This window comes from Scyliorhinus canicula, chromosome 9, assembly GCF_902713615.1.
Source record: "Scyliorhinus canicula chromosome 9, sScyCan1.1, whole genome shotgun sequence".
NCBI lineage: Eukaryota > Metazoa > Chordata > Chondrichthyes > Carcharhiniformes > Scyliorhinidae > Scyliorhinus > Scyliorhinus canicula.
The window spans coordinates 117,009,858-117,023,626 of record NC_052154.1 but is presented as its reverse complement, the minus strand read 5'-3'; the positions used below and the strand labels follow the sequence as shown (position 1 = coordinate 117,023,626).

The window sequence follows — 13,769 nt, the reverse complement described above, 5'->3', positions numbered from 1 at the left end:
TGAATAGGATGGGAAGAGAGGGATATGGACCCAGGAAGTGTGGAAGCTTTTAGTTTAGACAGGCAGCATGGTCGGCGGAGGCTTGAAGGGCCTGTTCCTGTGCTGCACTTGTCTTTGTTCTTTAAATCTGATTCCTGAGGTGTCCCAGAAATTATTGAAAAAATTATTGGTGCTCAACTGAATGTATTTACAAAATGTATATTGTTATTCACATTTTCAACATTTTAACAATACACGGCCCCCCCTCTCCACCCCACCTACCCCTTGACAGCAACCGGGTCTCCAAAATGTAAAACAAACAAGCCCCATCTCTGGTGGAACCCCTCATCCGCCCTCTCAGAGTAAATTTCACCTTCACCAAATGCTGAGGCACTGGGGATGAAACTGACCTCTACCCCAGCAGAACCCACCTGCGAGCAATCAACGAGGCAAAGGCTAAAACGTCTGCCCCGTTCTAATCTGCAACTCCGGCAGGTCCGACACCCTGAATATGGCCTCCAGGGGGCCCGGCTCCAGTTCCATATGCAAAACTTTGCACATGGTGCTGAAAAACGACCCTAAATATTTCTCCAACTTTGGGCAAGACCAGAGCATATGGACATGATTGGCTGGGCTCCTCCCACGCCACTCAACTATCCTCCACCCCCTCAAACAGCCGGCTCATCCTTGCCTTCGTTAAGTGCATCCTATACATCACTTTTAACTGAAACAACCCAGCCTCGCACAAGAGGTTGAGGCATTGACCCGACGCAGTACTTCGCACCACAATCCTTCTTCCAGCCCCAAGCCTAACTCTTCCTCCCACTTGACGTTAATCTCTTCCATGTACTCCTTTATCCTCCTCTATAATCCTGCTGTAAATCGCTCCCCCCCGCCCATTCACCAAAGCATGTCTTCCAACAATGAGGAGGACAGTGCTGCCAGGAAGCTTGAGAAAACCTTTCTTGTGAAATTCCACACCTGCATATACCTGAAGCCCTCCTCATGCTGGAGCCCATACTTCATCCCCAGCTGCTCCAAACTTGTAAACCGCCCTCCTGAAACAGATCCGTCATCTCTTTTACCCCTTTCTCCTCTCATATCTGGAACCTTACATCCATCCTCCCTGGCTCGAACCCATGATTCCCTCTTATCGGCAACACCTTCGATCCTGCCCTCAAGTGCTGCCAAAATTGCCCCCAAATCTTCAGCGGGACTACCACTACAGGATTACCCAAATACTTCCCCAGGACGAACGGTAGTGGCGCCATTGCCAGGGCCCACAACCCCAACACTTTACAAGAACCTGCATCTATCTGCACCTACAGAGACCCCGTCTCCTTACCCCGCACCTTCTCTGCATTCGCTGTCCAGTAATAGTGAAAATTCGGAAGGGCCTAGCCCCCTGAACACTGCCCCTTATGGAGCATCGCCTTCCTTATCCTCGCTACCTTCCCTGCCCACACAAACGATGAGACCAGCCCTCGAAAGAATTACTTTGGCAAAAAGACTGGCATACACTGGAATAAAAACAGAAACCATGGCAGAACATTCATTTTGACTGCCTGCACCCAGCCATCAGACAAAGGGAGACTGTCCCATCTCCCCAAATCTTCCTTCACCCTCCCCACCAGGCTCATGAAATTTAGCTTACGAAGTTGTGCTCAGTCCTGCACCACCTGCAGCTCCAAATACATAAAGTGGGTTGTCACTACCCAAAATGGCAGTCCTTCCACTCCCACCCCTGCACATGGAGAAGACTGCTCAACTGAATTTTAGTTGTGCCTTGTAAGTTGGATTTAAACATCAAGACTACGCCCTGCCTTATAACTGCTTTGCATCTCCAGTTCCACCTAACTTGTGAGTCTATTTTCTCATTTCTAACGTTTAACACGTGAAAACACTGATCAGTTCTGACATGCATTTCAGAGTTGTCACGTTCAGGCACGGAGTAAGATTTAGATTTCAAAGAAGTGATACACAAAACATATCAACGGTCGCAATGATCTGTGAATCTGCTCGTACTTGTGTGTTTATTTAGCTACAGGGAAGATAATACAAAACATGATGGCAACAAGTCATATTGTTCCAACATTTATGTTTCTCATTTTTAAGTTCATTGTAATTTCACCAATGAACCATTCAGTAAAAATGTTAACTGAAATTTTGTTCTTCCAATGCCACTACCAAAATATTGTGCCATAGTTTATACTGAACACAGCCACACAATTATAACCAGGAATAATATTTGGTACTAAATTAATTGGAGAACTACTGATTAAGATAGCGCTACTAAATCAGGCGAGGAGTGACAAATCTTTATCACCCTCAATAAATTGACTGTTAATTCCAAGTACACGATGAACTACATTATCTACTAAATGAAGAATTTATACATTAGAACACAATAAATAGGAGCAGGAGTCAGCCATTTGGCCCTTGCTGCGCTTATACAATAGGATCATGGCTGACCTTTGACAAGAACTGTACCTGCTCACACTATCCCCTTATCTCCTGGTTCCCTTCAAGTCCAAAAATCTATCAATCTCTGTCTTGAATATGCTCAATAAGTAAGTATCCACAATCCTCTGGGGTAGAAAATACAACAGTTTTGGACGTTAAATCATTCTCAAACACAAAGTAAGATTCCACTGGAAGAGTCTTTCCTGTTTATTTTGTTTGTTGCCATTTATTTTATTTCATTATTTTAAGTCTAAGGACACCTTTATGCAGAAGACGAAAGCTTAAGCAGTTTTTGTGTCCCCAAGTTTTATGTTTGGAAATGAGAGGCCAGACTCTTGGGCACTGGGTGAACCGTAGGAACTGGCTTTGGAGGGCGTCAGTTCGGTTGGTTAACTGACAACCAGTGGGTTGGCCAGGAACAGTGTTCTCCCTGACAACGATCAGTGATTGGTTCCTGTGTGATGGTTTCATAGAGAACTGTGCAGAAGTGATTAGACCTTGGAAGTGAAAGGAACAGTCTCTCTCTCTCCTGCTTGAAAGAATTGCTTTATTGTTCTAAAAGCAATGATTGCATAGTACATCTTTGCTGTAAACCTGAAATGACCTTAAGTCTGCAGAGAAAGTAGGCAACCTTGCCAGAAAATAAACATCTCAAGCCTAGAAGGAAGACATGAACTGGAATTCATCCAAGGGCCATCCCCTCTGCAAGACCACCTTCCTGACTCTCGCTACCTTCCCTCCCAAATGAACAAAGTGACTGACATGCCCACTTCATTCAAGAATACCTTCAGCAAAAAGACTGTCAGGCACTGAAATAAAAACAGAAATCGCGGCAACACATTAATTTTAATCACCTGCACCGGACCTGCCAGTGTCAGAGGAAGGTTGTCCCACCTTGCCAAGTCCGCTTTCACCCTCCCCACTAAACTAGTAAAATTGTACCTATGGAACCCTCCCCAGTCCTGTGCCACCTGCATTCCCAGTGAGTTGCCGCCATGTGAAATGGCAGCCATCCCACTCCCGGCCGCGACACCACAAAACATTCACTCTTTTCCAGATTCAATCTATCTCCTTAAAAAGACCCAAATCTTTGAGAAGTTCCATTCTGTTCCCCATCTATGTACTAAGCTCTGATTTATATGTAACAATAAATCGTCCGTGTACAGAGATAGCCTGCCCAATGATTGCAGTAGCTCCCCCTTCCCTATTGCCAACTCAAACATCCCCGCCATCAGTGGCGCCAATTTGTCTTTAAATTTCTTATAATACTCTACTGGAAACACATCTGGCCCTGCCATCTTCCCAATTGCCTCCTTTACCTCCTGTTCCCCCACCGACCTCTCCAGTCTGGACCGATCTTGCTCCAGCCTCAGATTCTCCAATCCGTCCAGGAACTCCTGCATCCCCTGATCCTCCTTCAATGGCTCCGACCTACACAAATTTTCACAGAATTCCTCATAAACACCTTATTAATCGGGTCCGGGGCCACCACCAATTTCCCCATCCTATTCCGCACCTGTACTATTTCTCTCACTGCCACCTCCCTCCGAAGTTGGCCTGCCAGCATGCGCCCTGCTTTCTCCCCACATTCGTAGATCGCTCCCCTCGCCCGCCTCAGTTGGCAAACTGCCTTTCCCATGGGAAACTGATCAAAGTTAGCCTGAATCTCCCTCCTTCTGTCCAACAGGGCCAGATCTGCATCCCCCGTGTACCTCTTTTCCACCTCCAACATCTCCTCTATCAGCCATTGATGCTCTCCTCTTTATTTACCTTGCCCTTAAATGATATCACCTCCCATCTCAATTTCGCCTTCAGGACCTCCCATTCTACCACCAGCGATACGTCCCCTGTATAGTTAAAGCCCACGTTCTCCTCAATCACCTTCCTGATTGTCTCACAAAAACTTTGGTCCCCCAGTAACCCCACATCCATTCTCCACCCTGCGCTACCCCCTTCTCCATGACCATGTCCAGCCAATGTGATGCATGATCTGAGATCGCTAACATCAAATACTCTGATCTCCTAACCCTCACCAGCAGTGCCTTCCCTACTACCAAAAAGTCCATCCTCGAATAAACCGAGGAGAAAAATAAATACTCCCGCTCCCCCAGGTGCAAGAATCTCCACCCTTCCCATTTCCCTCATAAGCGCAATCAGCACCTTCGCCTTGCCCCCCCGGCAATGCCCCTGCTACTACCAAGTCTCTGCCCCCCGGTCCTCCACGACCTGCTCCATCTGGAACCTCACTCTTTTACCCACCAAAACCGCTACCAGCCCCCACCCCGCACCTTGTCAAAGCACAAATGAAATACCTGGCTCACCCTGCCCTTCCTGAGCCTCACCTGGTCTCTCACCTTCAGATGAGTCTCCTGCAGCATGACAACATCAAGCTTTTTAGGTGCACAAACACCCTTGACCTCTTCACTAGGCCACCCCCCCTCCCCTCCCCTCACCCCTCACGCTCCATGTAACTAGCCTGACCGCCCCCCCCCGCGGAAACCCATGCAGACGCAGGAAGAACGAGCAAACTCCACAGTCACCAGAGGCTGGAATTGAACCTGGATCCCTGTTGCGGTGAGACAGCAGTGCTAACCACTGTGCTGCCCCAACTTGTGTTAAAATTTACAAACCCTGCTGACTGTGGTTCATTTGGTTCAACAAAGGGCCTCGGGTATTTTAAATAAAATCTTATTTCACCTGTGCCAGGAGGGGCGGGAATTGACCACGCACTAGCTCAAGGTGTCGTGACACTGTCTTATTATGATTATTCTTCCCAGAGGCTCCTTAACTACAGTAGATATTATCTTTTAAAATAAATTTAGAGTACCCAATTTTTTTCCCCCAATTAAGGGGCAATTTAGCGTGGCCAATCCACCTAACCAGCACATCTTTGGGTTGTGGGGGTGAAACCCACGCAGACACGGGGAGAATGTGCAAACACCACACGGACAGTGATTCAGGGCTGGGATCAAACCTTTGACCTCAGCGCCGTAGTCCCAGTGCTAACCACTGCACCAGCAATAGTTATTATCCCTATCTCACTGCACAATACTAGATCAAAAATTAGTCTGCTCCATAGTTCCCTTGAAATATTGATTGTACAAACATTTTGAATGCATTTCATGAATTTGTGTACATTATTACTGTAAATATGATTGGTTGAGGAGATAAAAAGATTACAGTTCCCCATGGTTATTGCATCTGCCCATGTTACATACATCTTTAATATCTTGATTTACATGTTGTCAAACATGAATATGGGTCCTATATACTGGTCCACCAGTGTTTTCTGTCCCTTGTTTTTTTTTAGCTCCACCCAAGTTAATGTTACATTTTTATTACTCAGCTAATAATCTTTCCCCCTATTGTCTTTATATCATCCTTTATGACCCCATCCCACCTTTCTTGATTTGCCTGTCTCTTATTTAAAGGTTAACCATCTTTGATGTGGGCTTATTAATAAAAATGTTTTATGTTTTTACAAATGATTAAGTACTTGAGGGAATTTAAATATCTTGAATGGAACCTTGTGTCACTGTAGTAAAGACTGTAATAGATACTTAGACCTTTCTCAAATAAGCTCAATGCGGCTCCTGAGGTTTACCCATGGTGGATACTGAGTGTCTTGACATAATAATAATCTTTCTGTCACAAGTCGGCTTACATTAACACCAAAATGAAGTTACTGTGAAAAGCCCCTAGTCGCCACATTCCGGCACCTGTTCGGGTACACAGAGGGAGAATTCAGAATGTCTAAATTACCTAACAGCACATCTTTCAGGGCGAGTGGGAGGAAACTGGAGCCCCCGGAGGAATCCCACGCAGACACGGGGAGAATGTGTAGACATAGGGTCTATAGGGACTATGGAGAAGGCTGGAGGGCAAGGGAGCATGAAGAGGGCATCTGAAGTGGGTGGGGGAGGGATGATGGGGTGTTGTGGGTGAGAGCCTATAATTTGGGGGTAAGGGCCTATAATTTAAGGAAACAACTGGGACAAAGTTTCAGCGAATTGAGGCAGGCCTTTTTCCACAACCTGCCTTGGCACTCAGCACTCCCTCCCACAACCAACCACCTTGAATTAATCAGACTCACATTGCCCGGTCCCTTATATCATTCAAGATTAAACAGTTAACCATGCACATTACATACACTGAAAGCAAATGATCCTGAAAGGAGACATTAAGGCAGTGGACATGAAAACCTGAAATAATGTACATACGTATAGTCGAAGAATTAACAAATTGTGTAGAAGCACTAAGCATAGGTCTGTATATTATAATTGTGTGCAATCACGGCCATGATTCTCCCCGGTGGGGCGGGGTCCCGGCGTAGCGTTGGGCCTCCCCAAAGGTGCGGAGTGGTTTCCACTACGCCGACTGGCGCCAAAACCGGCGCCAACGGCCTTTGGCGCTACGCCGCCCGGCGTCAGGGCTGGCCGAATGGCTTTCGCCGGTCCGCGCATGTTCCGGTGCGTCAGCGGCCGCTGACGTCACCACCGGCGCATGCGCGGTGGGGGGGTCTCTTCCGCCTCCGCCATGGTGGAGGCCGTGGTAGCGGCGGAAGAAAAAGTGTGTCTTTTTTGTATTTTGATACTTTCAGTAAACTAAAATATCTGCATGTTATGTCTGCTGCTTGCTCCTGCTAGTGGCTGCAAATGCCAAGAGGCCGTGATTGCTGTTTCCTTTAATGGGTGGACAGATCATTTCTACGGCAAAGTTGTGGAATTGTTACACATTCCCAAAGCTTATCCTCCGTTTCTGTTGAGGAACCTGTGAGGGGTGATACTGTTTCTTTTTTATGAACATGAGCTGATATAGCATTATATTGGTGCCAATATGGAACAGTGACGTTTCCTTGTTGTTTAATGGTTAGTGTGATATGTGGAATGTTACGTAGTTGATTTTCCAATCTTAATTACTGTTGACCATTTAATAAACAAAATATTCTCAACTCTCAAATACCTACTCCAGGGACCCTCAGAGGATGATTAGTGCATAGCATCTCAAGGAAACTTTGAAGGTTCAACAATGTGCCTGAACTCCAGAAGCATCAGCACCATAGAGGCAGCTGCCAACAATCAAACAGAAGAGCTGGGCCTCAGCACTGGATCCTCTCATGACCAAAGGGTACATGTGTGGATCAGGAGTGAGCAAGGCCTCCCACATGTTTCCGGCAGAGGTCTAGGGTCTTGTTGTGGCTGGTTTGTCAGCACAACTGGCTCACTGGATGGCACTTTGAGAATACAGCAGAGTCATGGCAAGGGCTTGTGGGATTTGAGGGTCCCGGGATGGAAGCCCTTACTGATTGTCGGTCTCTCTCCTTCCCCAATTTCTTCCAGGTTAAAAAATGTGTGCTGGTGTGGATCCCGCAGAGGCTGCCTTTGTATTGCTGGTGGCAGCTTAGGCAGGCAGACGCTGGAAAAGGCATTAGCAGCGATAACGCATGCGGGAGGTGGCAACCCATGTGCAGGAGGCTGCTGCACACCCTGAAGACCGGGCTGCTCATCAGACCGAGGAGGACCCACAGGGTGAGACAAATGACGGCCCAAGGTGTACAGACTTGTTGGTCTTTCGATTAGATGACAGACCGTGTGTGTTGCACGAAACTCTTGTCTCAACAGAAAGACACTGCAGCACGTGTGCCATGTCCTCTTGGCATGGCACCCCATATATGAGTACACCCGTTCCCAATGGCCATGAAGGTCACCGCAGCCCTGAACTTTTATGCAACTGGATCTTGCCAGGGCTAGAGAAGGGGACCTGTACGGCTTTTCTCAAGCTACAGTTCCCAGGTGCATCCAGGAGGTCACGGTTGCCCTGTATGCCCAGGCATCTAACTACATCACCTTCAACCTGGACCAAACCCACCAAGGTGTCCGGACAGCAGGATTCTCAACAATACCCGGGGTACCTTTGGCCCAGGGGTCAATAGATGGCACTTGCATGCACTGGGGACATCAGGGAGTGCCCTTCATTAACAGGAAAGGGTTCCACTCCTCGAATGTTCAGATTGTGCGCAGCTCCCCATTACTTCACCAGTGTTGATGCCCTCAGAGACGCTCCTCTGTGAGTGGGCTATGCTCTGCAGTGACACGGCAATGTCCACCTGTATCTAGGACACATCCCTCAGCGGCTGGGACAAGTCGCAAGGCCCTCAGCCACAGTCCTCAGAGACCTAGCCATGCCTTGGACACCAAACTCAACCCACGGGTGTCTCGCTCCAGGCTTTCAACTGTGTCGCCACCCTAACGTTGACCTCGGTGCCACACGTGGTCGGCAATATCTCCGACAATCGAAGCCTTTGGGACTCCTCCAATCGCCTATGTATTTGCTGGAATGTACCTGACATCCTCTCCAGAATGTTACGGCTGTGTCCGATCATCTGCATCAGCTCTGGGAGAACCTGGCTCAGAGGCTCGACATCAGACTGGGACCCAGTTGAGTCCTGGGACCAGCAGACCTCTCTCTGCTGTCTCCCTTGGATGTTCCTGCCTCCACCTGATGAAGCAACTGTGTGGTGCTCACCAGATTGTGCTCCAGAAGCCTGTCCATTCATGTCACCCATCAAGGTATGTCTCTGCGCTGGTGGAAGGTGGGGGTGATAGCTGTGATGCCTCTCCAGTGTTCGTTCCGAGAGGGGAGGGGGGCTGGGATGGGTGGGTGGGGGGAGACAACTCCGGATGGCCTGGCCCCATCAGATGGAAGTCCCTGCCAGACAATGGACATGTGGTCAGTGAGAGAAAAGGATCATTTTGTCTGAAATGAACTACTCATTTGAGACAGGTCATCTCGGTGAAAGGGCAGTGAATTCTCACCTTTGTGATGCAGGCCAACGTCGCTATCGGTGACTGCTCTCTCCTCGGTCAACCCTGCGATCTGTTGGGCCCGTTCGTCATAGCGGGTGAGGACTCATAAACTTCTGATACTGCACCACAAAGAGCGGTGTAGGGAAAGTGTAAGGTGTCAGTCTGTGATCGGTGGAGTTGGGGAATTTATGGGGTGGCAGGCGGAACCGATGCAAGGGAGAGGTGGTAACTTACCCTCGCAGCTAGGTGAAGTTGTTGGTCTTCTTCCGACATTGGATGCCGATCCTCCTGGTCATGCTGCCCACGCTGACAGCCGTTGCCACTGCTTCCCAGGTGCAATTGCGGAACCTGCTGCTGGGCCTTTGACTCCTTCGGGGTAACAGGATGGCCCGTCTCGCAGGTCAGCATCACCAAAGGGAGGAGCAGGTCTGCACACTGCCATGGTTGTGTGCTGACTGGGAGGAAGTGCTGAGGGTGCGTTTAAAAGCAGCTCCCCCTAGTTAGCGACAAAATGCTGAGGCGCCAGTCTGGCAAATCAGACGGCAAGACAGCCAGTAATGGCGAGACACATGCTGGGGCTCAATTTTGGCATCAAGTGCTGTTGAATAAGGATCACAATTGCGTCAACGTGGCTGTCGAGGAACACCCCACCAAACCTGCCAAAAATGACACTTTCTGGAGATTTAAAAAAATTTAAATTCATTACTCTTCAGAAAGCTCCAATTTGCATCCAATTTCCCGTGAGTTCGCGATATTGCTGACAGCAAACAATAATGGAGAAACCCCATGGAAATCAATGGGACTATTAAATTAAATAGGTTTCAAATCCAATCCAAAGTAACCTGTTCCTAGTTGGATGCTGTGTATTGTGGTTTGAACTGATCTACTTTAGTTTCTGGGTCAGCGTAAAATCACAGCCTTATTGATGTCAATTCAGCTGTTCTGGGAAACAGACAGGTCTATATTTAACATGGCCAGTCTCCATGAGGGTAAGGCATTGTAAACTTACTCAAAATGCCATTCAACTGTGCCATACATTTCCCTCTGTTTATTAATTTTAGTGAAGCAGTAGATATCACTATAAAGTGATGATTCAACTTCTATATTCAGGTCTTCCATTTTGTTGAAATGAATGGAGGAAAAATAATCTCGGATTTTTCTCAATGTACGATGGGGGATACGTTAATCAGTAACTACACTGAATTTAATGCATGACAATTTTTTATTGCTTTTGGGTGTACATTAACAAAATCACTAGCCGTTGTATTTTAAATAACTTTTCCCCTTTGTAGGTGACACTAACTTCTGTTTTTGTTTGTATCTTTGCACTCTTATGTTGCATGAAGGTATTTAACATATATAAAGCAATAACAGAGCCATACAGAAGAAACTTTAAGGATGTACCATAATTTCACAAAAATAACTTCAAAGGCTTCAATGTGTAAAAAAAAGCTTTGCATACATGGAGATAAGAGTGTTTTACTGAGGCCATGACAAGTTCCTCTAGCCAACCAAGCAAGTTTATAAAATCATACAACACAAGAGGCCATTCAGCCTATGTGCCAGTTTAAGTACATGTCCAATTTCCTTTTGAAAGTAATTACGAATCTGCTTCCGTTCTCCTTTCTTTTAAAAAAAATGTATTTTATTACATGTGTCAAAACAGGCTGCAGCAAATAATCACCCCGGGAAACATACTTCCCAGCAATCAACTATACAATCTATACAAATTTTTCCCCTTTTCCTCATCCCCCCACACTCCCCGTGACGAACAGCTTCTCAAACACGGTCACATTTCCCACCTTTTCTCAAACCCCTCTGCATAGCCCCTTAACTCATACTTTATCTTCTCTAAACACAGGAAGTCGTACAGGTCACCCAACCAAGCCGTTATTCCCGGCAGCGATGCCGACCTCCACTCCAGTAAAATTTGCCGCCGTGGAATCAGAGAGGCGAAGGTCACGACATCAGCCTTCCTCCTCTCCAGGAGTTCCCGCTTCTCGGAAACACCAAATAGCACCACCAAAGAGTTTGGGTCCACCTCCTCCCCCACTATTCTGGCTAAGACAGCGTTTCGCAACCCCAAAACGTGATTCACTGCCCCGTCCACAAATCTCACACTCATCTGCTATCCCCTGAAAGAACCCACATTCTCGTCTGAGTCATATGCACCATGTGCACCACCTTAAACTGTATCAGGCTCATCCTTGTACAAGAGGAGATCCTATTTACTCTACGCAGTGCCTCACTCCACACTCCCCAAGTGATCTCCCTCCCAACTCCGCTTCCCATTTCTCCTTGATCTTCACCACCCGCTCGCCTCCTTGCTCCCCCAGCCACTTGTATATATCCCCAATTCTTCTCTCCCCTTCCACATCTGGGAGCAGCAGTTGCTCCAGCAGAGTGTATCCTGGCAACTTAGATAACCCCATTGTGCAAAGTCCCTAACCCACAGATACCTGAACTCACTCCCCCTTGGCAGCTCTAGACTGCCTCTAGACTGATGAATGCTTCCTCCAAATACAGATCCCTCACCTTGACCAACCTCACTTCCCTTCATCTCCTGTATACACTACCCATCCTCCCCCAGTTCAAACCCATGATTCTCGCACAGCGGCGCAAACACAGATATCCCTTCCACCCTAAAATGCCTCCTCAACTGATTCCATATCTTCACCGTGGACTGCACCACCAGCCTCCATGAATACCTACTTGGAGCCATTGGCAACTCTGCCATCACCATAGCCCTGAAACTAGACTCCTTACAAGATTCCTCCTCCATTCTAACCCACTCTACCTCTTCTCCTTCCCACCACCATTGCACCTTATCCACATTCAGCACCCAATAATAATTATGGAGGTTTGGCAACGCCAACCCCTCATGCTGCCTCTGCCTCTGTAGCAGGGTCCTCCCGATCCTCGGCACCTTCCCTGCCCATACAAAGTCTGAAATGATCGTGTCCATCCATTACCCTTTCAGGCACTTCATAATTCTCTGTCCTTTGTTCTTTTACTAATTATCCGAAAAAAAAACTTTAAAATGGAAAAGGGCTGAGGCCATGTTCCCATGCAAACTTGAGTATTTGGTGTTTATTTTAGAAAGTCGTCATCATCACTGAAGCAAGCAACAACGAAGGTCTAACATATCAAGGTGCAGTTGCGTTGTTTCCTGCTTTTAATTGACACAAAGAATAATGGTCAGGGTTACATTCTTCTGTTTTGGAAATTGTGATACTTTAAATATAGTCAACTACTGTGGTTAAACTGGGTCCCTGGATCAAGCAACGCTGAGTTTATTCAAGCATGAATCTTTTTGATTTACCTGATGAGGATGAGCAGTATTTACACCAGCAGTTAAAGCTGCTGAGCAACAGGCAAGGTCAGCTGAACCACCACCAAGTGTAGCAAAGGGCTGATAGGAAAGATGTGAGCTGTAGAGCTGGGAGAAGGAAGAAGGGCACAGAAAATAGATAGATACTAAATAGTAATCAGACTGGTGCACATAGCTTGAAAAAGAGGGAAACAAAGAAATGCCATCATCATAAAAGTCACACATATAGCAAAAGCCACAAGAGTGCTCATGAAATTTCATAGTGTGAACTTGATATTTAAGCCACTATTCCAAAAGTATATATTATTTATCATGCTTATCCATGAATCTGATCAAATTCCAGAGTAACCCATCGGTTGGTGGGCAGGCTGGGGGTTGTGGGGACAGTGGGGATGGGGGTAGTGGGAATAGGTTTCTGATGCCCATAGTGTCATTCTATCATGTTACCAGCCCTGGTTTTGCAACTGCAATTCTAACTCCGCTAATTACCCATCCGTTGGTATATCTCTTCAGCTGATAGAGATTAGCTATATGAACAAAATAATTTATCGTATTAGACTGAGGCAGCAGGAGGTTCACAAACTCCTGATGAAAAACTGAGGTGCCATTTTCTCTTCCTTTGAGGAAACTGTGTAACATACATTCACTTGTCATCTGAACCTGTTTCCCAGTCAATGAGGCATTCTGCCAGAAATCTGGCCTTATTTCATTCCCATGAACAAGCTTCTATAATGCAAATAGGGGAGCTAGAAGATCTGAATGACTATTGCGCCAATATGTTTCACTGTTGACTCAGACATCTGGTGGGTCAGAGAGGCTTCTAGATGAAGAGACTGCTGTCTGATATGTTAGTACATTGTCTGTCCTGTGTTACCTTTCAATGCCCGTCCTACTGCCTGAACTAATTGACATTCTTCGGGGTAGCTGCTACAATGTTACTGCACCCGTTGGGATTTCTGTTTAAATTGTTGTCTTTGGACACAGAGTAAAACCCTCTTTCAGATGGGCTGGTCTGAAAACCTCTCCTTTAGGTTCTGTGGCAGAATCTGTGATGCAATTTGATAGACTTGGCAAGCAGCCAATCAGTGCATATAGGATTTTCAACCTTCTCCTATCATGGCTGTGGTTGGTGAAGCCAGTCAGTAACTTTCAGGGAAGAAGTTGGTCTTCTGGAGAAGTGCCATCTTTTG

At 46.8% G+C, this 13,769-nt stretch overlaps 1 protein-coding gene across 1 annotated transcript in view; it reads right to left on the bottom strand.

Annotated features, from left to right (window-relative positions):
* atg13 (ATG13 autophagy related 13 homolog (S. cerevisiae)) overlaps positions 1 to 13,769 on the bottom strand; it is a 207,915-nt gene that overhangs the window by 50,773 nt on the left and 143,373 nt on the right. Inside the window, 1 exon segment of the mRNA XM_038807451.1 lies at positions 12,571 to 12,687. Within this exon segment, the coding sequence (XP_038663379.1) occupies positions 12,571 to 12,687 (117 nt within the window).